Here is a 25,545-nt window from a genome sequence, read left to right on the forward strand (position 1 = left end):
CTGACATTGGCTGTCTGACACTGATAATTTGCAGCCCTGCATACTAAGTTAACTATCGCTAATTAAATACGCTAAATGTGCCGAAAAAGTTATCGCTTTAAGCTTAAAACGCTAATCGCTAACTGCTGACCATTATTAAGGCCGGAACAAATATCAAATTCTTCTTTAGTCATGCCCTTCCCCCTTCGATTTTTACAACTTTCCAAAGGGAAAAAATAAAATTTCAAGTATTTAACAAAAAAATTCGATAAATTGATCGAATTTTCAAAAAATTATATGAGCAAAACCAAAACTGTCAAAGATAGAAATTTTAACAAATCTCTGTGTTCTACAAATAAAAACAAACGAATTTTCGAACCATTACAAGAGCAAATGAACAGAATGTGGAAGATAAGAGCTATATCTCTTTTTTATTAATTTTTAGTAATAAATTAGAGGACCTAAGTTTAAGTTTTTTTTGTTAATTCTGTTGACCATCGTGAGTGGTAAGCGCCTGTTACATGGCTACCGACTTGTTGATGTATAAAATTAGTATTCGATGAATTAATTTTGAAGTTAAAATGGTTGGTTTCAAACTCTGAACTTGTTGAGTTATACCTTTCAACAAAAACCCATTCTAAAGATGAGTTAGGGTTTTTGTATATCAAACTTAGAGTTTCAATACAGACGTTTGAGTGACTCTTGACTTGAGTCAAATCTAAATTTACTATTAAAATTAGTTTCTTTTCCTGGACGTTAAATAGTGTCGTAAATTGAAATGTCTCAAGCCTAGAGTAATTCAAGACTAGATTCCGCCGGAGGCGATTTAAAGTTTCTGACTAGCATGTTAACACTTATTTTCAAACAACTTTTAAAATCCAGTAATTTCCCGTTACTAAGATGAAAATTTTACTTGAAAAAAATCTCCATGGGGGGGGGGTGGTTAAACCCCTAAACCACCCCCCCCCCTCGTTCGCACGGCCTAGCTAACCACTCGACTACCAATTGACGTAAGACGTTTCACATGGCCAATGATTGCTATTCTGTAATTGTAGCTCTCTCTTAAAACATCAATAACGGTGCTGGCCACGTCCAGGTAGTAAATCAATAGATTGGAAAAGGATAGTCAGGGTTGATGTTCAATGATCAATTTTCTGCTTAACACTTAAAAGACCGGCAAACTAAATATACCTATCCGGACCGTGACCAGTCAAAATGACTGGTAAAGGGAAAATTTTTTATATCATAATATTTTTAACTTTTTTCTTTTGAAATTATTTTGTTATTTATTCGATAACATTTTTGTTATAAAATGGAAGTATTTTTTTCGCCATGGGTGCACGGAATCACCTCGTTTTGGCATAGTTGACGAATGCGTGTATGTCATAAAATGAATATTTCAAATAATTATCAAAAAATTAAAACACATTATCAATCTAATTATAAAATCATGTTAGATGGCTATGGGAATTGAACATAGGTATAGTTCACTTCAATTTTGTTTTAGTATATATTTTCTAGCATCCATCGCTCTGAAATTTTTCAACACGTTGCCTATAAATTATACCTGATATTGTAGGTTTTGAAGCATATTTTTTCTATAAGTAGAGCAATTTACCATGGGTGCACGGATTCGCCGCCATTAATCCAAAATCTAATTTTTTGCATGCTTAAGGTAAAGAATAAAGACTTATATATATTCAAAAGAAAATGTGTGTTATATACATGGTTGTTCACTATGCGTGCACGGTTTCACTGCGTTTTAATCAAATATTGGACTTTTTGAATTTTTAAAAAGCATTTTTACTAATCTTAACTTAACCAAAGTCGAAACCATGTCTTTCATGTTGAGACATAATGATTTAAATAACGATTTTTATTTAAAGTTCATTTTTTTCATTCATGGAAAAGAAATATTTAAGTTATATCTTGAAATAATAAATTCATTTATTTATTATTAAAATCCAGGTTTTTGTAATCGTATATTTATCTGATAAAATCTGATCAACATCCAAGAAATTGGAAAACGGTTACCATGGAACGAGTGAATTTTAGGAATTATATGCATCAAGTTATGTCGTGCGACGGAAAACAGTGAAAATAAAAATAATGAATCAACATTGTCAAATGTACACGTTGATTTGTTTTTTCTTAAAAATTTTTCGATTGACCAATATTGCATTTCAAATACCTATCACATCTAACTCAAAAATATTTTGTGTTCTGAAGCAAGTTGAAAAATATTTATTTCTATAAAATTTACAACGGCGAATTACAGCCATTCCGTGCACCCATGTTGAAATATCTTAGCGCCGATGTGGTCTAGCAGATAGGCGTACTGGGTTCGATTCTCGGTATCGGCAAAAAAACTTTTGGGTTCAAACCCGATAAGTTGCCGACAGGTAAGACGTGTTTCCTCTTATAATAAGAATGTTCAATAAAAATGTTCAATCAGTTACTAGCTGGCCAGGTATATACACGGGTGCTGGAATATCTGTAAGTGAACTTGCATAGGAAATTTGACGAACCTAATAATCTAAGAATGCATGTGAATACATACTTGGGCAGAACCTGCGGTGAATCTGTGCACCCATGGTGGATAACCAACATTCAAAAAACATTCCGTGCACCCATGTTGAAATATCATTAAAATTATTCAGTTTCATAGCTGATGTCTTCAAATTTGAATAAATGAGTTCACAATTCATAATTATTTTACTCATTCTAGTTTAGTATAAAAACATATTTATCACCTAAAACAACTCGATTACTCGAAAGGACATGTATTAAATCTAACATAACTTTTACAAATCTTGATGAAATTTCGCAAAATTTTGACAGAAAGTTCGATTATAGTTGAGCAACAAAACAGACCAAAAAATTGGGAATCAAGTGCTTGAAGCGCCACACAGCGGCCAATCCGAGAACTTTTTTCTACAAATATTCATGACTTCGCATCGAAGATCAATAATTTCATAACGAATGACACCCTTCTGCCCACCATAAATCAACTAGGGCGTAGAGAACAAGTCTAATGAACGTCATATACAGGTTACACTTCGTGCGAGGGCTAAGTTTTCTCGACCGCAGTTGCTTGTGGAGTCCATAGTAGGCACGACTTCTGCTGATGATTCGCCAACGGATCTCACTGCTGGTGTCATTGTCTGCGGTCACCAGTGAGCCGAGATAGACAAAGTCTTCGACTATCTCCAGCTCGTCGCCGTCGATCGTGACCTTGTTACTACTGGATAAGCGGGTTCGGTCGGTCTCGGATCCGCAGGCCAGCATATACATCGTCATGGACGTATTAATCATCAACCCAATCCTTCCTGCTTCGCGTTTCAGTTTGCGGTAGATCTCCCCCACCGCCGCAGATGATCTGCCGACTATATCAATGTCATCGGCAAAGCAGATAAGTTGACTAGATCTGTTGAAAATCGTGCTCCGCATTTCGCCCACTGCTCGTCGAATAACACTTTCTAGCGCCACGTTGAACATCATGCAGGATAGACCATCACCTTGTCGAAGCCCCCTGCGCGATCCGAATGAACTCGACAATTCACCCGAAATCCGCACACAGCACTGCGTTCCATCCATCGTCGCCTTGATCAGTCTGATCAGCTTCCCGGAAAAGCCGTTCTCGTCCATGATTTTCCATAGCTCGTTACGGTCGATCGTGTCGTATGCGGCTTTGAAGTCGATAAATAGATGGTGCGTAGGGACTTGGTGTTCCCGGCATTTTTGGAGGATTTGCCGTAATGTGAATATCTGGTCCGTCGTTAACCGTTCCTCCATGAAGCCGGTCTGATGACTTCCCACGAATCTGTTTGCTTGTGGCGTTAGGCGGGGGAGTAGGATTCGGGACAACACTTTGTATGTGGCATTGAGGACAGTAATCGCTCGGTAGTTCTCACAGTCCAATTTGTCGCCCTTTTTGTAAATGGAGCATATTAGCCCCTCCTTCCACTCCTCCGGTAGCTGTTCTGTGTCCCAGATCCGGACCATCAATCGGTGTAGGCAATCGGCCAATTTGTCCGGGCCCACTTCGATGAGTTCAGCTGCGATGCCATCCTTCCCAGCCGACTTGTTTCTATTCAGCTGGCGAATGGCTTCCTTAACTTCACTCATCGTTGGGAGTGGCTCCTCTACGTCGTTGGCTACGCCGGCGATGTACCTTCCCCCACCGTCTTGATCTCCTGCATGTGCGCCGTTCAGGTGTTCATCGAAGTGCTGCTTCCACCTTTTGATCACCTCACGATTGTCCGTCAGGATGCCCCCGTCCTTATCCCAGCACATTTCGACTTGCGGCACGAAGCCTTTGCGGGATGCGTTGAGTTTCTGATAGAACTTTCGCGTTTCTTGGGAACGATGCAGCAGCTTCAGCTCCTCGAGCTCCTCCTTCTCCAGGCGACGCTTTTTCTCCTGGAAAATTCGGACTCCCTGCCTCTTCCGCTGTCGGTGATTTTCCACATTTCGAATAGAGCCTCTTTGCACTACTGCCGCCCGCGCGGCATTCTCTTCGTCCATCACCCTCCTACACTCCTCGTCGAACAAGTCGTATCGTCGAGTACGCTCCACATAACCGATGACGTTCTCCGCAGCTCTGTTGATGGCTGTCTTGATGGTATCCCAACAGTCCTCGAGAGGGGCTTCGTCAAGCTCGCCCTGTTAAACCCCTGTTAAACAGCTTATAACTTTTTTGTCTAATTAGATACAAAGTTACGGTCTTCGACAAAGTTGTTCAACGGAAAATTTCCTTTGAAGAATTAATAAATTGGCACAAAAGCCATTAGTAGGCTGGGTTGCACAGAAGAAACAAAAATGATGATAATTTTCAGTACAAAATATTCAATTTTCCCATACAAACCTAAAAGTCCAAATTTACTCATGTAAACGTTACTTAAAAATTCTGCAAAAAACCATGGATGAGTTTTGAACCAAAACGAAGCTTTTAAGACCCCAGGGTTTGAGAAATTCAAAAATGACCTCAAATCGACTCAGTCTATTGTCCATACTATTCATTACCTATCAGCTGTCGTATCGGGTTCACAAGTTTAAGAAAAATGTGTGCTGTGTAAGCATTTATTACTCATTATTTGAATAAATTTGAATAAATTTTAATGAATGAGATTATGATCATGAGTCGATCTTGAAAATTTCGTACGACTTTGTATTCAAAATAAAAATATGGTTAGAGTTTTGAAATTTTGAGAATTTTATTATTTCGTAGCGCAATCGTTACCTAAGGAATGCAGTTCATCCGCTCAGTGCAATACCCTGTACGGCAGCAGCCAGCGCGCTGGCATCAGCGATAAGTGTGTTGATACCGGTCAGTACGTTGTAGGATGCAGTTCCGGGGGTGTTCTGCAACAGGGTAACAATTTGGGTTACCGTCGGAGCAACCGTTTCGTAGAAAGCGGTCATGGCATTGATCAATAACTGAGGGGACTTGGTTTTGAAACCTGCCTTCAGATCGGTGTTCAGTTTTTTGACCGCAGCAGTCAAGCTGTTGAAGGCAGCCTTGGCTTGAGCCCTGGTAACGGTACCGCTCAGAACTTGCGTCAAGTCAACAGCATTATTCGACAAAGTGGTGGAAAAAGTTTCGGTATCTGCTTCCAATTTTTGCAAAGCGGTCACCACTGTTGTTCCTCCCAGCAGCTGGACGGTAGCGATGTTAGCTTTTACTGTCTTGGCAACATTTGCGACGGCTACTCCTAACTTTTTCAGACTTGCAGGGAGGGTTGATTGTCCGGATGTAGCCTGAGGGATGGAAAAGGTGTGAGTTTATTCCGTACTCCAAATCCAAAGACACTTCAACAACTTACCACAACCAGAAATCCGCACAGCACAAAGAACAGAGAAAGTTTCATCTTTTCAACGTAGACTTCAAGACTGATCTGAAATGTACTTTGTCTATCTATATTAGGATGTATTTATACTTCCTAAACATTGTTATTTTCAAAAGCTTCCTTAAAAAGGTTTGTTGTCGTCAAATTCGAAAAACGATTAGGTGTGTTGAATCAGATGGTTTCAAGCTATGGTACTTCTGACGATCATAAAATGTCAATATGATACTCTAATAATAGAACACTTTCATACCTTTTAAATGTTTGTTTACTTTGTGATCAAATAAACACATCCTACAAACAACCCTTTCCGATACAATGAAAAACATATTTTCTATTCATCGTTCCTCAAGGTAACAGAAATTTTGCCAATTGAACAAGTTCATTTGCCTCGAAAGCATCGCAACTGTAAAACAAGCTTTGGGCAAACTTTTTTGATCCATATGTGACGGATTTTGCTCAAGTGTTACAGATCGTAAACATCTCATACCTAACCTTAATTCGAAAGAACATTCATGGGAAGTTTTATTTAAAAAATGTGTTTGTGTAAAGCAAAAAAAAACAAACAAAATAACGAGTGTTTTTTTTTATTTTAATTTTTTTGTGATGGTCCAACAGACCCATTTGCAGGGCTGGTAGCGAGTCACTTTTTAGTGACTTGGTCACTTTTTTTGGGTCAGTCACTAAAAAGTCACTTTTTTCATCATTTGGTCACTAAAGTCACTATTTTCTGAAAAATTGTCACTTTTATCACCAAAAGTCACTTTTTTCACCGATAATAAACCAATGAAAAAGTAATTTGAATTGCGCGTGTTAATATTGACGGTAGTACCGGTAAATTACTTGATCAGTCAGTCAGAAATTTTTTTCGCCTCCGGCGGAATTTCGGCATGAATCACCCTTGGCTTGAGACATTTCGATCTACGACATTATTTGACGTTCGTGAATTGAAACTAACTTTGATTGTAGATTCTAGTTTTTAGTTCAATCAACCTTTTGTATTGGAACTCAAAACTTGATATACAAAAACCCTATCTCGTCTTTAGTTAGAATGGGTTTTTATTAAGAAGTGTAACTAAGATTGAGATTGAAACGAACCATTTTTTTATGAAAAAAATCTTTTATGTCATAACAAATGTTATGATGATATGAAATATTCTTTAAAAAACAATTTCAGACTCAATTTTATTTCGTGTTTTTTGTTCTTCTAAATACTTAAAAAAGGGTTTTAAAAATTTACACAAGGCCACAAAAATTACATTTTTTTAAGGTGCAATGAATTTAAACGGTAATTTCAACTAATTTGGGTTCCCCGAATCTAAATATGTATGCAATATTTCTATCAGCTTTTATAATTATTATTATTTATTTCATCTTTGGTTTAATTACCGTACAGACTGATGACTTAAAAACTAGGAAATTCTTCTTAAGCCTATTTTAAAACGACGTTTGCACATATTAAAATTAAACAAATTATACACTAAATTAAAAAGTTCACAACACTTGTCAATAGGGTGGTTTTGGCCATAGGCAGTACGGTGGTGAGGACACTATTTACCAAATCAATAATTGAAAAAATAAGCACCAAAATGGTTATGATGAAGCATGTTTATTGAAAAAAACTCTTCCTTAAATGTTTTTAAAAACTAATCTTTTTTATTTCCATACTGTTTTTTCAATTTTTTAAATAAATCTACCGAATTTTATTGTACAGTTTTTTTTTTCAATTTTATAATCAACTTGCCGGACTTTTTTTAATCAAGCTTTTTAAATTTTTAAGACATATTTTTAACAATTGTTTCTTTGTTTTTAAATTCTAAATTTTCGTGTTCTTCAACCATAAGTCTTTAACTCCAAATTTTAAATAAAAAAAACATAATTTCAACCTTCTGTTCATTAAGGACCCAATATTTTAATCAAAAGAGACAAAATACTCAGAGCTTGTAATTCAAAGCTTAAAAACCTGCGATTGAACCTTTAAAAACTTTTTATTAATATTTTTTATATGAAATCATATTTTTGGATCGATCATGATTTTTAAATGAATCTAAAAAGTTTGAAAAATTCTTTCCAAATAAATTTTAATACGCAGTGTTAATAACAAAAGTTTTGAACTCATTATTTTTAATTGTTTATCAGTTTTTATCATTCACATAATTACTCATTTTCTAATATTTCTTTGTCAGTGTAGTTGAACATGGAGGATTTTACTTTATTAAAGGTTTTATGTCTGGCTTCTATAACTGGCATTTTTAAAATAATTATAAATATATTCTTCTTTTTATAAAATTAAATTAAAACATCAAAAATTGAATAAATTCTGTTCAAAATTCATTTCTTATTCAGTAATCGGTAATTTACATTTTAAATCGTGATTAAATATTTTTTGTTCAAATTAAAAAAATTACAGTGGAATTTCTCACTAAACTTCCGGTTAAAAATGAGGAAAAGAATTCCAAATTTAGATGAATAAAAATTAACAATTATTATCATTTTCCTAACATCTATTCATGCTAAGTTTTGTACAAGATTTGACATTTATTTTAGAATTCAGATATTTTTTAATTTTAAATTCGCTAAGAAATTATTTTGAAACTAATTTATTTCTAACTTTTTTGACTTATCGAAAATTTGAAACATTTATTGTAATATGTTTCCAAAATTTTGTTTATCAGTCATTTTTTTAGTTTTTGTGTTGAACATGAGTGACAAATGGTGTAAGAAAACCCTTTCCTTTTCAATTGTTTATTTTTGGTATTGTTATTAATTTTATCTAAATTTGAATTTTGAAACCCCCCCCCCCCCCCCCCCCCCCCCGAAGGGTCCATCGTACGGGCCTGACTGGTCACATTTTTTGTACTTCAAAGTTATTTTTTCGTTCTACATAGTCACTATTTGGTCACTTTTTTCGGTTCCCAAAGTCACTATTTGGTCACTTTTTTTCAAATTTTGGTCACTAAAGTCCCTACTATTTCATTGTCAAACCGCTACCAGCCCTGCATTTGGGTTTTTCCTCCGACCCATATTGTTTTCACGGCACAAGGTAGCGGAAATCGGAAACATTAATTTTCGAATAAATTCAAACAACAGATGGAAAAATTTTTAAGCTTCCTTAACTGTTAGAAAAAGCCAGTTAGGATCATATAGACCCGGATTACTGTTTTCGCTGTATCTTCAAAACTATCGAACCGATTTTCATAAATTATACCATTTTAGAATCATTTCCATTTTCACTATCTAATTATAATGAAAAAAAATAATATAAATTTGATTGTGTCTGAGAATTGAGCCGAAAGGCAAAATGTTAAAAAAAAAGATGGCATTTTTGAACGAAGATCGTGACCATTCCGGTTGAAATTGTGAAATTTCACTATGTCAGCTTAACTGTGGCGTATTTAATGATTTATTTTAAGTAATAAAGTTTATGGTTTCCGATGCCATATGTCATGAACGGTAATATTAGAAAAACATAAAAAATAGTTGATTTTTTCTTGAAAATCATTGTTTTATTTACTGAATAATTAGCTTATATTTATAAAACTGAGCTGATAAATTATTTAATCTATAAACCTAACAACCAATGCATTGCATTGCAATGAAAACTACCTAAATTTTAATTTTTTTGGGATATTTTTATCACATTAAGAACCGCGGAAAACATACAACGAAAGATTTTAGAAATGAGCCGTATTTCGACACACAATGGATCAAATGCGGAGATTTCAAATTTTTGAGTTAATTGAAGTGCCGTATATGGTTTCTTATAACATTATTTAAAAATTAATTTCAACATTTCAGAGTTGTTGTGCTAAGGGTAACAAGAAACGTAAAATAAAAGTAGATTTACCTCAGATTTGGTCCTCAATGTGTTGAAATTCTATGATTTAATACCAGAATTGGTCACCCCATCAGTCTTTTCATTATTAATTTATCACTATCGGTCGAAATTGAATGTTATCGAACAGAACGATAATTTTTTTCATCAAAATTTCTTGATCCTTATGAAAATATAGCTAAAATAATTTTAAGAACTTTTCAAATAACTGTGGTCTGTAAAACCAAACGCTTTCATTATTTCAGTATGAGCTCTCAATCTATCTGCATTCATATCAATCAAAGATTTTCAATACGACTCCAACAAAATGAGTAATCTTAGATGCAAATCACCCATTTTTTAAGGACTTTTTGGTTTTTAGGTCGATACCTGGAGACCACAAAAATTAAAACTCAAATTTTTAAGAAGCATCTAGTAGCAACATTTGGACGATTTCAATATGGAAATTTTACGAAAATCGGTCCAGTAGTTTTGATTTTATAACCAAAACCCTAACTTATAAACTTATAACCCTAATCGGCTGATTGTTTTTTTTACTAGGTGACTGGAAATCCTTTACAAGAATCTAAAAATTAGAAATTGTAGAGCTTCTCATTTTAGGAAAAGTCAGAAAATTTCATGTATCTAGCTTAAACCGTTCCTGAGATATCGCTTCGAGAAAGTACAGTTTAGGTCATATAGACCTAACCGCAAAGTAATTAATGTTAATGTACATTCGCTTGTTATTAGGTTCTTACGTATATTTTTTTAGCTTTGAGTTTGTACAACTTCTATCTTCACTGAAGTTTTTTCCTTCAAAAGGTTCAGTTTTTCCGTTAACGTGATTTAGCATTATTTTTTTTCCTGTGGAGGAAGGAGCGACCAAAAACTGATTACCAATAATATTATCAAAAAGTGAGTATTGTGCCAAAATTTTAGCAAAGACTATTTAATCTCAGATCCAAGATGTTACAAATAGGACCTGACTTGAATTATTGCTGATGGACTTAACCTCAATCTCTTAAACTTGATTTTCTTCCGACTCCGAAGGAAGAAACAGAAGAATCGGCTTATAACGTTTCCGAGAAAGATTGTTTTAATGTTAAATTGAACTATGTAAAAAAACGAAGAAACGAAAGCTGAACTTGTGTGTTGTACATTTAATTCAATCGATACAGGATTGGTTGATGGACATAAGATTAGTAAAGACGATTGGTTCGAAACAGAGCAGATAACCCTTCTTTGTATCAGGTAGCAGATAATTTTATAATAAACAAAAACTTAACTTAACCATTTAGCGATTTTGTGATTCCTTTACAAAAGAATTAAAAGATTTTTATGGTTTAATTCTCTTTTCCTTTCAGGTAAGTTCGGAACAAATACTAGACATGTTTTCGTAAGTACAGCATCGAATTCAAACTTTTCTTATCGAGCGATCCTTAATCGAGTGAAGTTTTTATAATCTCCATTATAAATTTGTTTATGTTATTGTTTATGCCAAACTGAATAAAATCACTCATGGTGCCATATTTCATATTAAAAATGGGAAAACTTTCTAACGCCAATAATTTGAAAAGGAAACTTAGAATTTCACATTGTCAAGCTTAAACGTATTATGATTCTTTAAAATGTAAACTTAAGTAAATTAACCGTAAAAACTTTTTGACAAAACTGAAGATAATTTTCAAATGCATGGAGACAGACATGATTGGACCTAGAGGGCTTGTTATATAGCTAAGTTGGCAAGTCTGTTGCTTCCTGATCCGATGTTCGTGAGTTCGAGCCCAAGAGTAATTTTCGATCACAGTTGTACCGGATAAGTTTTTCAATAACTATCCGCCAACTGGAACGTTGATAAAGTTGCGAATACCACAAAGATGGTAAAACGACTATAATCGAAAAAAAAGATTGGCCCTAGGTATTGAAGACAGCATTGGCCTCAGAGAGAAATGACAAGAACGATTCATTAAACTGAGTCGATTTGGGGTCATTTTTGAATTTGTCAAACCCTGAGGTCTTAAAAGCTTAATTTCTCAAGTAACAATTTAAGTTTTATTTCCAACCTTAGCAGTTCGCTCAAGACTAATTCCTAAAGCTACTTTATAAGCCAGAGCGCATTCTACGCTTCAGCACAACTACTTTAAAGCTTACATATGGACTAGTTGGCCCTGTTTTGTTAACGTCTTGAAAGCTAATTCTATAAGCTATAATAAAACATCCAACAAAATAGTTTTATTCGACCTTATAAACAAAGCTTTAAGAAATCCTTAAGAGCCCTCTTAAGACTATCGACAGCTCTTTTAAAACTACGTCATGGAATCTGATAGGAATTTTACTGTGGGAGCTTTCTGTTCCGTTTTTTTTTATCGTGTTATCACTTACTCTCCCAAGCATTTGGTGATTGATAAAGATTCCATTTAAAATATTTTAAAAATATTCTCATTCTCATTTTCAATATATCTTAGCATGAAACTTCCCGCAACGTCAGATTTCTGGTGAAATATATACGAAATAGCATCAAAACAAAATCAAGACCACATTTTAAGTTTTTTTTAATTAAAAAATAATTATTTAAGGAAAATATAAATTTTCTCAAATGATGCAATTTTTGTTTTGCATTGAAATTCATCACCTATACAACAAATAGTACCACCAACATTGTCAAATATGTTGAAATTGTCTAGTTTTTAGTATTCTAGTATTATTTTCAGCAAGATGGCGTCAGTAATTTCGACTCAATTTCACAATCAAAATGGCGTTCAGTAAGTTAATATTGAAAATCTTAAGGCAGTTGTAAAACAGTTATAAAATGGTTTTATGCCGGTTAGAAAAATGTTGCAATAAAACAATTTCAATAAACAATTTGACGTATGCTAACGATTTAAAAAACGCTATTATTTATAAAACGATCGATAAAACGATTCTATAAAACGTGTTTCGGATGTCTGCTGACGATAATCAGAACTGCGTTACGCTTTAAATAAATCGTAATTTTCAATAATCGGCCAATTCTAGTGGTCTTTATTCTGAATATTTTCATCTGAAACTTGTTGAGACTGATGAAAGCTTAGAATGAGCGTTTTCGCCTGTGATGAAGCTCAATTTCTCCGTCTTTGCTGAGGAGAAGCCGGTGGCTGCAGTTTTCTAGAAATTTTCAAGGGCGGTTTATCCGGAAAGAATTTTGTTAACTCTGGATCAGGGACGGGATAATGTCATAGTGACGAGCCGAATACTGCGACTAGTGACCCATTCTTTTCCTCACATGTTATTAGTTTAAGATTTTTTTAAATGAAAGCATGCTATGAATAATTATTTTGGTAAAGAAAGATTTTTCCATTCTGTCATTGATCATTGGAATCTCCAATATATCGTTCATGACATGATAGTTAAAATGGGTCATGAGAAATGTCACCAATGCTATTTTTTGCAACTTTGTGTGCCAAGCTGATATTCAAATGTTATACTACGGCAAATTCTAACTACTGGAACAATAAACAAATTCTTACTAACAATAGTATAAAAAATGAAAATAGAGATAAGCGTTTCTAGACGCCTTTTTTTATTTCCATTCGGTTCCCAAATTTCATTCATTGCCCACTCTTCTCATACGTGAAATTTATTTACATCACGTGAATGTGAATGGTTTTTACATTCACATTATCGGAATATTTCTGTCATGACATGACATGACCATCATATTTTCTTGGGTATAGTGATCCAAAATAAATTTCGCCATCAACGTGAATGAATGAAAATTTTCATGCCTGCTCTGGATTGGATGACAAGTCTAATACTTTTATTCTTATCGAATCACAAAAAAACGTTTATTCACAGTGCGCTTTTATTCGAACCCTAAAAATTGAGCGAATAATGATGTGGACTGATTTGCGGTTTTGTTTTGGAACTTGAATGCGAATGCAACAAAGTTGTTTTTTATTTTTCAGATGAATTTGGCTGTGTTAATTTATATCATTTTGATAGCCCGTTTTTCTCAATTTCTTGAGTGATAATCCTTTCAAAAGAGGTAAAAATGTTTAAGCGTGTATAAATTCTTCTCGTTTGTCAAATCATCTGCCACTTAGTTTTATCATGCCTACATTCACTGTTCCAATAAAACAGTTTTTCAACTTGGCTTGAACGCTAGTTTAAAAAGAACATTAAGGGGGGAGTAGGGTCTAAAATTTTCAAAAAATCGATTTTTTTATTTTTTTATTTTCTTATTGTAAAACATTTCAAGAATGTTGTGTCAAATTTTCAAGTCAATTGAAGCAAAACTGTAGAAGTTATAGGCCTTTATCTCCTCCTATCTAATACTGCAAGAAAGCAAGAGCAGAAATTTCAAACGCGTTTTTCTCGAAAGCACATTTTTAAAGTCCGTGGACATCGTCATTTGAAAACTACTTATCCGATTCTTTTCAAATTTGGAACATATTTTCTATATATAAAATACCAGACCCCAACGTTTTTATTTTTTGATTTTTTTTATTTAGGGGAGATTTTACAGGTGAAACATGCGGATTTTTAAGTGAAAAATCGTAGTTTTTACTTCAAACAGCCACAAAAATTTCATGAAAATATTTTTAAGTTAAATAAAAACGTTGGGGTCCAGAAAAACATTTATTAAAAATATTTTGCTCTGATTTTTTGACTTCAGATGATTCTGTGCTGATATACAGTGTCCACCGCAAATCCTGTTTTCTAAAAGGCATCCTCAAAAATGCTCCGTCACCGGCTCATTTTTCAATATTTTTCTACGAAAAAATTACTAAATGTTCTTTTAACAATGCTTTGTATAATGCAAAAAATTTGAATACATTTGTTTGAACGATAGCTCCAGAAAAAAATCGTGAAAATGGTGTTTTTTTATACCCGTTAGACCCTACCCCCCTCTTAAGCGCATTTTTAAAATTAGTACCTACCAAAGCTTTAATAAAAACAGGAAAGAATGTGTTTTATTGAAGCTTTAGCAATACTTTTGCAACTTTTTAACAATACTCTTAAATAGTGTTTTATTCAAGTTTTAGCTAAACTTTCAGGGCTCTTTCCAAACACACGATAAATGAAGCATTTCCTATGTAACAATAAAACCGTTTTAAAAATTGGATGCCATGGAAAAGTCTTCATAAACTTGGGTTTGGTTCAAACTTATCCATGATGATTTACAGAATTTTGAAGTAACCTTTACATGAGCCAATTTAAAGTTTTGGGTTTGAGACGAGCCGGCTAATGGTTTTGTGCCAATTTAAAAAAAAAAATCTGAATAAAATTTTCCACTGAAAAATTTGATCGAAAATCGTTAGTTTGTATCACATTAGGGAAACAAATTATTGTTTAATAGGGGTATGTCTTTTGGCATTTCAAAACAATAAATTCAAATGACATCACTGCTGGTGTCTCGCAAAGTATTGCTTGAAAAGTAGTCATGAAATACCTCGCTAGGCACCCAGCAGTGATGTCGATTGAATTTACTGTCCCCCTTTTTCTGCGCCGCGCGTGAGGTGACGATAGTCGAGTCGAGTCGGAGTCACGTGAATCTTGTCACCTTATTCCCGAAGCCGATGTGACAGAGGTTCATGCCAGCTGACTACTAGATTAGGATAAAAACTCAAAAATTTCATTCTAAAAGACGTTTCTCACCTAAAGCGACTACTGGAATCGGGTGACTAGGGTGATCGACTATCGTCACCTCACGCGCGGCGCAGAATAAGGGGGTGTTTTTCAATACCATACATCATGCCTCCATTCAACACCTAATAACTTATTTGTCTAATGAGATACGGAGTCACGGTCTTCGACAAAGTTGTTCAGCGGAAATTTTCCTTTAGATAATTTAAAAATTGGCACCAAAACCATTAGCAGGTACGGTTCCGCAGAAAAAAAAAACAGAAATCATGTGGCTTTTCAGTACAAAATATTCAATTTTCCCATACAAACCTTAAAGTTCAAATTTACTCTTGTAAACGTTATTTAAAAATTCTGCAAAAAATCATGGATAAGTTTTGATCCAAAACGAAGCTTTTAAGATTCCAGGGTTTGAGAAATTAAAAAATGACCCCAAAATCGACTCAGTCTAATGCTTCATATCTCATGTCTTATGTCTTAGAAATAAAATCTTTATTACATGTCTCATGTCTCAAGCTCAAGGTCCGAATGTTTGGATTTCAGATCTCATGACTCAGAACTCAGGTTTCCAGTCTTTTTTCCCCGGTCTTATTTTTCAGGTCTCGGATCTTATGTCTTAACTCTCAGGTTCCACGTCTCAAATGTCGGGTTCTATGTATCAGGTCTTTGGTCTGATGTCTCTAAGACAAGAGAGCTAAGCCATGAGAAATGGGACTTTAGACCTAAAACTTTAGATCCGAAACAAGAGAAAGGAGATACAGAACTCAGGTCTGATTTCTTAGGTCTCGGGTCTCTTCGGGCCTCATGTCCCATGTCACAAGACCCAGCTCTCGTGTTTTAAGTCTCAGAACTTAGGTCTAACATTTCAAGTCTCAGGTCATCGGTTCTTAAGTCTCAGGTATTTGATTTTAGGTTTAAGGTCTCTATCTCAAGTTCTTTGATCTCAGGTCTAATATTTCAATTCTCATGTCTCAGATCTCATTTCCCGGTTTCAAGTCTCAGGATTCACGTTTCAGGTCTCAGAGCTGATCTTCTGAATTAGCACGGCTTGTTCATGGTTTTTTTATATTTGCATGATTGTTTTTAAACGCTTTCCGCTGAAAAACACCGTTCAAACTGAATGAAATTATTAAAATCCTAAAATTCATATATATCAAATTAGGTGAGAAACACCGTTCAAACTGAATGAAATTATTAAAATCCTAAAATTCATATATATCAAATTAGGTGAGGTGAAAAAAATATTGAAAACAAAAATTGCTAGGATTTACAGAAATCAATCAATCCAAAATTTTTGCATCCCAATTTTAAAGTAGTTCAATTTTTTGACATTCTGATAAAACGAACTAAAATACATTGTTAATACGTATGTACGCATGTCAACCATAGCTATAGCTGAATATATTCATTAAAATGTGCCTCAAAAATGCTCTTATTTATATTCAATTTATAGCATTTACAATTGGACGTGCTGTGAGCTCTATGTGCTCGTGCGCAATTCAAATGCCTTAGCATGTTATTTAATCTTAATTGCATTAGAGTTGAAAGGTTTATTTTGCTCTGCTTATCTGACCTGCAAAAGAGAATCGTTTGTTCAGTTATTCTCAGACCGGTCCAGAGGCTGTTAATCTTCGCAAAAAACGTCCAACAGTAATTGCACTAAAAATGGCTCCTGTGTTTTTCCTTTTTTTAATTGAATTCATAAAATTCATATTTTGATAACGAAATTAACAAACACGAACGAATGACTAAAATATCTTCTAGCTTTTAGTGTTTATTTTAATACTCGAATTCAAGTTATGTAAATTCTTTAATTCATAATTAAGTTATATGAGGGTGATTTTATTTGAAATTAAATTTTTCAACTTTTATCCAATGATTTTGTTACAAACATTTTTGAAATTCTTTATTTATTTATCTACTAGATGAAAAAAATACATATGTCCATTCGATCCTTGTTAGTGCAGATGCAGAAAGCCCAGGACTAAGTCGCCTTCGCTGTACGTAGGTTGTATGTATGTATATTTATAGTCGGAGATAAAAGTGTTACAGATGGCAACCGCCATCAGTCGTAATCGGTAAATTCCTAGCAACTTACATCTGTGTTTCTCCAGGATCGGAACCATCCGAAGAATTCAACCGGGTGAAATCAATATTCTCCACAAATAGAAATGTAGGTCCAGACGGTTTGTTCCGATGAATCAAATCATCTAATGCCTGTCTCTTGTCCTTCGGATGGTTATCATTTATGGTTAATGATTGTTAACATCAGTAGTAGTTTTCAGCTGTTGAATCAGCATGATGGCTTGATTGATTGTTTTTCAGACATTAGGTAATTGTATCTAAACCTTAAAAAATTCATGAGGAACTGATTTTTTTTTTATCAATTTATCAGATTAGAGTAAGGATGGATGGGTTTCTTAATAAGATGAGTTTCGTAGTGTTCCAGTTTCGGATCCGTCTTCCTGTATACTCAATCAATTGGTACAAGTTTGAGCAGTAAAAGATTATGTCGAAAATTGTACGAGATCCTTACCCGACCCGAAAACAAACGGCCAAGAAAAAGGGAGCAAAATTTAAATTATTCATTCCAAGTCTCTTTCGTAAGACGGATCGATTTACATCACCGCTGTTTAGCATGGAGCTCTGCCTTTTGCAAATTCGTACTTCATCTTTTCTCGGTCCCAGTGGATCAAAAACGAAACGCAGGTGTGCAACGGAATACAAAAAAAACTTTCAAGGCTTATATACGACACCAGCAGCAGCAAACGTCCTATTTTTTGCGGCTGCAAAAAACTTTCCGAACCGATCGATTGCCAATGACTGGACGGAACCTTCCTTGTTCAGCAGAGCCGATGGCGATGTAAGCGGGCGCCAGTAAGCTATCCTTCCACGAGACTATGGCGCTGAAAAAAAGACGGCCAACATAGGACATACATATACTGCTGAGGAGCAACAAAACGGAACAAGAAACACGTCACCACGTCATTATCCTCGAAGTCTCTCCTAGACCGGTGGCACCGGCCCATCTCTCGGAATACACGTGGTTTTTCCCTGTCGTCTTGTTGTCTGTACTATATGCTTATGTTCCCGAACTGGGCCTCCGAAGCGCCCAGAAACGCAGGAAACAATGGTACCTAATCCCCAAGTGTAATCATCATCAAGGAGACAACAACGTTGTTGTCATTGTCACAAAGAGGTGAAACATCAATTTTTCGGGATGCTTTGGAAAAAGTCCAACTAACCAACTACTGGGACCTACACTTGGACAAGATACAAAAAAAAGTGCAAGAAAGCAAAAATAACGTTGTGCTTCGAATTTGTTCGCGAAAGCTTCAGAATGGATGCAGAGCATGATTCGAAGCTCTCCCGAAATAACTACACTGAGGTTTTTTTTACGCGGTTTTTTACACGGTTTTTTTTACGCGGATTTTCGAATTAACGCGGTTTTTCTGAGAAAATATTCTAAGACTTTTTCAAAGGAAAACACTTAGAATCTTTTTGTAGTTGGGAAAATCTTAGCTCTGAGACTAAGAACGTGATACATGAGATCTGAGACCTGAGACCTGAGATTTGAGACATGAGACATGAGACATGAGACCTGAGACATGAGACCTGAGACCTGAGACTTGAGACCTGAGACATGACACATGAGACATGAGACATGAGACATGAGACCTGAGACATGAGACATGAGACATAAGACCTAAGACATGAGACCTGAGACATGAGACCTGAGACATGAGACATGAGACCTAAGACATGAGACATCAGACCTGAGACATGAGACATGAGACATGAGACATGAGACCTGAGACCTGAATCCTGAGACATGAGACATGAGACATGAGACCTGAGGCATGAGACCTGAGACCTGAGACCTGAGACATGAGACCTGAGACCTGAAACATGGAACATGAGACCTGAGACATGAAACCTAAGACCCTAGACATGGAACATGAGATCTTAGACATGAGACATGAGACGATCTGAATTCCACACTGTAAAATAAGCCTAACTATATTCTACTATTCTATTAATATAACTGATTTTTTTTTTTTTGGGATTTTAAACCCATAGGTTTATTCATCCCCATAATATAACTGATTTTGTTTTTTATCTTAAAAATAAACTATCATTGTACGCCAATTTTGAAATAATCATGGTTCTTACGCGTTTTTTTAGTAACGTGCTTTTTTGCGCGAATTTTTTAATTACAATGGATTTTTTACGTGGATTTTCGAATTTCGGGGTTTTTTTACGTGGATTTTCGAATTATCGAGTTTTTTTTACGCGGATTTTCGAATTAACGCGGTTTTTTTACGCGGATTTTCGAATTATCGCGGTTTTTTTACGCGGTTTTTTTACGCGGGACAAAATACCGCGTAAAAAAAACCTGTACTTCCATATTAGCCTTTTTTTCTGGTATCAGTGGTCATCATGGCCGTTCTGTATTAAGGCTTTCGTTGATTAATTTATCAAGATATTGGGTAATCTTAAATGGTTCAATAAATGATGTTGATTTTCTTAGCGGTTTTTTGAGAATACGACATGGCATGATTCTCAACGTTTTAAAATGTGAAAATTTGTTTAGGTAGTTGAATGCTTTTGCAATAACAGCAATATGATGCTACTCCATGAAATCCCGACTTCAATGGCACCTGTCCAGCCAGACCACAACCTCACTGAAGCCTTGTGCGATAGGATGAATGTCAGTATTTGCATTTGAAGTTGAACACGCTTTTCCTTGCCTACTTGAACACTCATAGTCGTTCTAGTGAATAACATCTCGCTTTCCGTTCTCAACTTCAAATACATTGTCAACTGTCAACCATGAACTTTCAGGGAAACATGAAAACTCCCTGCGAAAAATTGTGTTCTGAAAATTGTCCAAAGTCCACATTCAACTATGTTCCACTTCGACAGATTCGTCTCAATGTGTTTTAAGTCATTACTAGAAATTGTTCTCGCAATATCACGTATGGATATCTCAGATTTGCTCCTGACTGTCCTAGGAACCATCTTTCGGGTTCGGGTCGTATTTTGCGCTTCATGTTGCGGTCGTTTTGCTTTTAACGAATAAGTGTACAAAATTTTCAGGCTACTTTTCACCACAGAATCACCTGTCGATTTTAATAGATAAGCTGCTTCCCAGGTGGTTTCAGGTGGAATTACTAATTACCATACTACCTGAATTCCACCTGAAACCTAAGACCGAAAATTCTCGAAGAGGGCTTACACGAATCACATATCTTTTCTTGAATGATGTCAGTCCTTCTTGTTAAATGAAGGTCGTTTCAACCCAGCATAACTGTTTGTGACAAGTCAAAAGCAGGCTATCTAAGAAGCGTATCTTGTTCTCCATTTCCTAGATCGCTATCTTGGGACATAGCTGTATGCCCAAGCTACCAAAAATCCCTTATCTACTTAAACGCGTGCCTCCATAGTCCGAATTTTGCTGAACAAAGGTTCCGAAGGGAATTGGTACCGAATTCTCTCGAATGCGAGCATGAAAGTTATGAAATGTCCCTCAAATAGCCTTTTTTGTGTCATGTCAATCGTATCACGCAGTATTAGAGCTACCAATAGGGCTTAAAAAGCGTTCTATGGACATGAAGTTATAAAATGTGTGCAATAGCCTTTTTTGAGACGTGTCAACTGCATCCGCGATTTCATGAAAATGAAATGTAAACGACTATCACAAAAGGGCATATAATTAATAAATAATTTTGGTAGTTTGAAAATTGTTCAAATGTATCATTTTCATTGAAGATTAAGATTAAATTTATAAACTTTAAAAAAAATGCTTGAACTGAACTTACTTACCACGAACTTATCACACATTTTACTCGTTTATTGAAAGAGTTATTACAGATACAGTTGTGTTCGTGATATATTTTTCATTTTTCGAAATTAAACTAAGGCCTGTATAATTTAAAGTTTTCTGAACTATCGTAATTTTCTAATTTTTCTGTTACTGTTTTCAATTCAATAATTTATAATTATTTTTAATTTAATCTATTAAACTATTCATTCCTGTTCGATCCTTTATAGAGATTCTGGTATTCCAAAAAGAAAACATTTCTAGTTTAAAATTACAAGCCAATGTTATCTATTTACTTAACATAGCTCCTGATTACTGAGCTAAGAAAGATAGATTATCAGTGCCACTGCACTGTTGTTTCGATTTTGATAGAGCGCGAATGAGCGCACTCTAAGCTTCCAAGAAACTAAAGCTTGCGAAATAATAACATGGAAGCCGAAAGAAGGGAAAAAATTGTGCACAGTTAGATATTTGGAAAATACACTACATTGCATCTAGGCTAGCTAAAGAGCTGAAAATGCTCAGAAATACCGTATGGCGCATTATCAAACGGTATAAGGAAATATCGACGACGATTCGGAAGCCTCAAGCCAAACTTCGGAGTGAAACTGTCGACCGGAAACAGCGTGGTAAGATTCTGAAGACGATTAAGAGGAATTCCAATTGGTCGGACCGTGAATTAGCCAGAAAATTCGGGGCTGCCCATAGTACCGTGAGGAGAATTCGACTCCGGGAAGGAAACAAGTCGTATCGAGCTAGCAAACAGCCAAATCTGACCGTAAATCAGAATAGTGCGGTAAAAATCCTTGCTCGGAAGCTATACGGCCAGGTGCTGACCAAGTTCGACGGGTCTCTTGTGATGGACGATGAAACCTATGTCAAAGCTGACTTCTGGCGAATCCCAGTTAAAAAAAATTACTTGGCAACGGCTCGAACGGATTTTCCAGCCAAATTTAAATTTGTTTTGCCGACAACCGAGTCTATGAGGCAGATGATTCCTGATGAACGAAAAAAAATTATAAAAACTCCTATTTCAAACTAATTCCAGCGTTTGGATTCTATACTATAACATGTCTGCTCATGGCAAGGTCCCTAGCATATCAAAGTATGTGTTTGCTGGTTGTTTTGTATAAAATATAATGATTAGCCAAGATTTTGCCCCTGTGGAAATAAAAACAACAATTTTCAAAACGAAAAAAAAAAATGGTTTCCGCTGTTTTTAAAAGCCGAAAAACAGTAATCTTGTGTGTACTCTGCGAACCTACGATCTATACTAACCAATTATACTTTGAGTTCAATTTTACTTCTGGTTTTACTTCGTTATTACCAGATTTTGCCAGCAGAAATTTAATTTAAAATGCTTTTAAGTGACTCAAAAATAATCAAGTTTGTTAATATCGAAACAGCTGTATCCACCAAACTGGCCTCAGTTTCTATTCTTTTTTTTTTATTTGGATGGATTTTAACTTCTAAAAGTCATTCATCCCTGTCAGTTTCTATCAAAAGAGAAGTATTGAACCAAAAAGTAGCAGAGATTGAAGGAGGAGGATGCAGCCACCTAAAATACAGATTTGACGGAGTATAAGTTGGAAATACTGATCAATATCATGGCTGAAAAAGTGTGCGCCAACCGATGGGAGAGACCGAAAATGAAGTAGGAATTTTCCTTAGAAAAAACGATAAATTTTTTTTCAAATTTTTTCCTGAATTATCATTAGATTATCTTCATTTCCTCCATAGAAAGTATTTCGATAAAACGAATGGTTTTTGAGATACACGCATTTGTAACTTCCCATTTATAAATTAACTAAGCATTATTAGTTTTGAAAATCTATTTGCATTTTTTTGCAATAAACGTGAAGTTGATAAAAAATAAATCTTAAAATTGCAATAAGTAAGGTAGGAAACGTCCTAAAATGTGTAAATCTTGTTCAAAACGTGTGATTTGAATGTCTCAACCAATGTTTAGAATAAGTTATTCATGTAAATCGTCATTTAACAATAAAACAATAAAAAAAAAACTACTTTATAGAAACTTTTAAACACCTTTCAAAATAAAACCTCTATCACTCTGCCCTGAAACAGCGATAGAGTTTTGATGTTTTCAACAAAGATTCATATTTTTGCGTATTCTTCTTTGTACAACAAAATAAAACTGGATCTCTTGAAACAAAAAAGTTTCCAATTTTTTTCATAGTAGACTTTTAATAATTTTTGATGCTTTAAAGTAGAGATGTACCGAATATTCGTTCGGCCGAATATTCGGCGCCGAATACCGCCAAAAAACCGTTAAGCCGAATATTCGGCTCACCGAATAGTTGAGCTAAGTATTCGGCCGAATAGGCCGAATATCTACTACAGATTTGTAAAATTTTTCAAATGACTGAATAATTTATGAAATATTCAAAAGTGTTGTAAAAGCTACACAATCATTGAAAACTTATGGTTTCAGCAAAACATCTAAGGTGTATCCGCGTATCTTTCACTGCAGATCGTACAGGAGAATGATGACAAGTATCGCTTTAAACTTTGATTATAGTTTATTCCAAATTTTCTGGATATATTCAAGCTTGCCCATAAATCCATTAAATATTTCAGATAAGTAATATCTGGCCGGGATGTACAGATGTACAAATAGCTTGGCACCTGTTTCCACATGTTTTGTCCCAGATTTTAAAGAAACGCAATCTCTTTAGGGATAAACACCCTAGAAGCGACTAATCATCTGATGACTTTCAAGTTATTGTTGACATTTTGAAAACCAGAAAAACCTCTACTTAAAAAATATCTTGTAATACATCATCCGATAATATCATCTGGTTGAAAATAATCGACTAAAAACACGATGGGGAATTAATATGGAAGAAATTTAAAGCATTGAAATAATCGCTTTAGTTTCTATTCTATTCTATTCTATATTTTTTATTTATAGAGGATTTTAACCAACTTGGTCATTCGTCCTCTTTAGAAAAATTTACATTTTTAACTTATGTCTAGAGTTTTTGGATGATTTTGGTACTTCTTAAAAATTGTAGTAGGTTGTCCTCGTTGAGCACGTCCAACGCCCTCGATACGTCATGACCAATTCCACAGTTCTGTCGTTCTGTCCCGTATAATCTGCATTCTCCAATAATATGCGCAACTGTAAGTGGTTGATTGCAGGTGTTGCACGTGGTTATCCCTTTCGTGAAGAACTCAGAATGTGTGAGCATGGTGTGTCCAATTCGGAGTCTAGTCAGAGCACGTTGTTCTAGGGGGATGTTTCTATCTTTCCAGCGTAAAGTGGTAGATTTGATTCTTCTCAAGAAAAGTTGCCGGTTACCTAGCCAATCATCTTCCCATTTAAGCCTTATCTCCGATCTTATCCATGTGATGATGTCGGGTGCTGGAGTCTCAGTTGACATTTTCGGACCGCTTCTACCTTTTTCAGCTAATTCGTCAGCTTTGCTATTTCCATCGATACCTACATGACCCGGGATCCAACACAAGGTTCCTTTAAGTTTGTGGAGATTTTCTTCAATCTCTTGCACCCATGGATGAAGAGATTTTCCAGACTATCGCTTTAGTTTTTTTTTTCTATAAAAACTCAATAGAAAATTCGACCGAATATTCGGCCGAATATTTGTTTGGCCGAAAAGTTAAAAAGGTCAATATTCGGTATCCGGCCGTTCGCCAAATACCACTATTCGGTACATCTCTACTTTAAAGTTATAAAGCATATTTGAAGAAGCAAATGTTCTGAAGACACTTTAGAGCTAAAATGAAACAAAAAGACTCTAGGGAAAAAGTTCCACTTTTTGCCCTTTCGAACCACTGTGCGTGGCCTCGTGGCGACGCAATTGGCTATCATCTCGGAGGTTCGAAGTTGAAATCTGGTATCAGGGTTAATTTTTTTTTCATTAGGGTGTTTGATTGCTTGAGTAAGCAAATAAAACAAATGTGTAGCAGAGCTGATTAGTGCCGCCATGTAAATGCAGGGCTAGAAGTTGGTCACTTTTTAGTAACTTTGTCACTTTTTTCAGGCTGGTCACTCAGAAGTAACTTTTTCTGAAATTTGGTCCCTAAAGTCACTATATTGTATATAATTTCTTTACAACTGAGCTTATTTTTTTAAACTTTTTCTACTCATTATTCAAAACATTATATTGTTTCACGACAAGTGGTTTGTATTCATTAGTTTATTATTAGGTTATTCGTTCATTATTTATTTGACGGATTCCTTTTCTTTCCTTTCAAGTCCTGTGGGAATTCACACGACCTTAATTGAGAGAATGGCACATATTCAGTAAGGAAGATTATTGCTTTGATATATCGCTTACACTTAAACATTATATGGATGACAATTGGAATTTAACCAAAAATAGTTTTTCGCCTAAAAAATATTTAGTTTTTTGTTTATTTGTGATACTTTACCAGCGTTTTGGCATTCGTGTCAAAAAAAATATTTCCTAAAGTGACAC

General features: G+C 35.1%; 2 protein-coding genes across 3 annotated transcripts in view; one reads left to right on the forward strand and one right to left on the reverse strand.

The window, feature by feature from the left end:
• Positions 1-25,545, forward strand: part of LOC129743930 (uncharacterized) — a 178,861-nt gene that overhangs the window by 22,523 nt on the left and 130,793 nt on the right. The gene's annotated exons all lie outside the window — the stretch shown is intronic.
• Positions 5,177-5,870, reverse strand: LOC129743931 (uncharacterized). Its single transcript, XM_055736171.1, has 2 exons — positions 5,805-5,870; positions 5,177-5,739 (listed from the first exon to the last, which is right to left on the reverse strand). Exons 1-2 carry the CDS (start codon positions 5,847-5,849, stop codon positions 5,236-5,238), a joined length of 549 nt encoding a protein of 182 aa, XP_055592146.1. The 5' UTR covers positions 5,850-5,870; the 3' UTR covers positions 5,177-5,235.

Source organism: Uranotaenia lowii, chromosome 2 (genome assembly GCF_029784155.1).
Source record: "Uranotaenia lowii strain MFRU-FL chromosome 2, ASM2978415v1, whole genome shotgun sequence".
In the NCBI taxonomy this organism is placed as follows: domain Eukaryota; kingdom Metazoa; phylum Arthropoda; class Insecta; order Diptera; family Culicidae; genus Uranotaenia; species Uranotaenia lowii.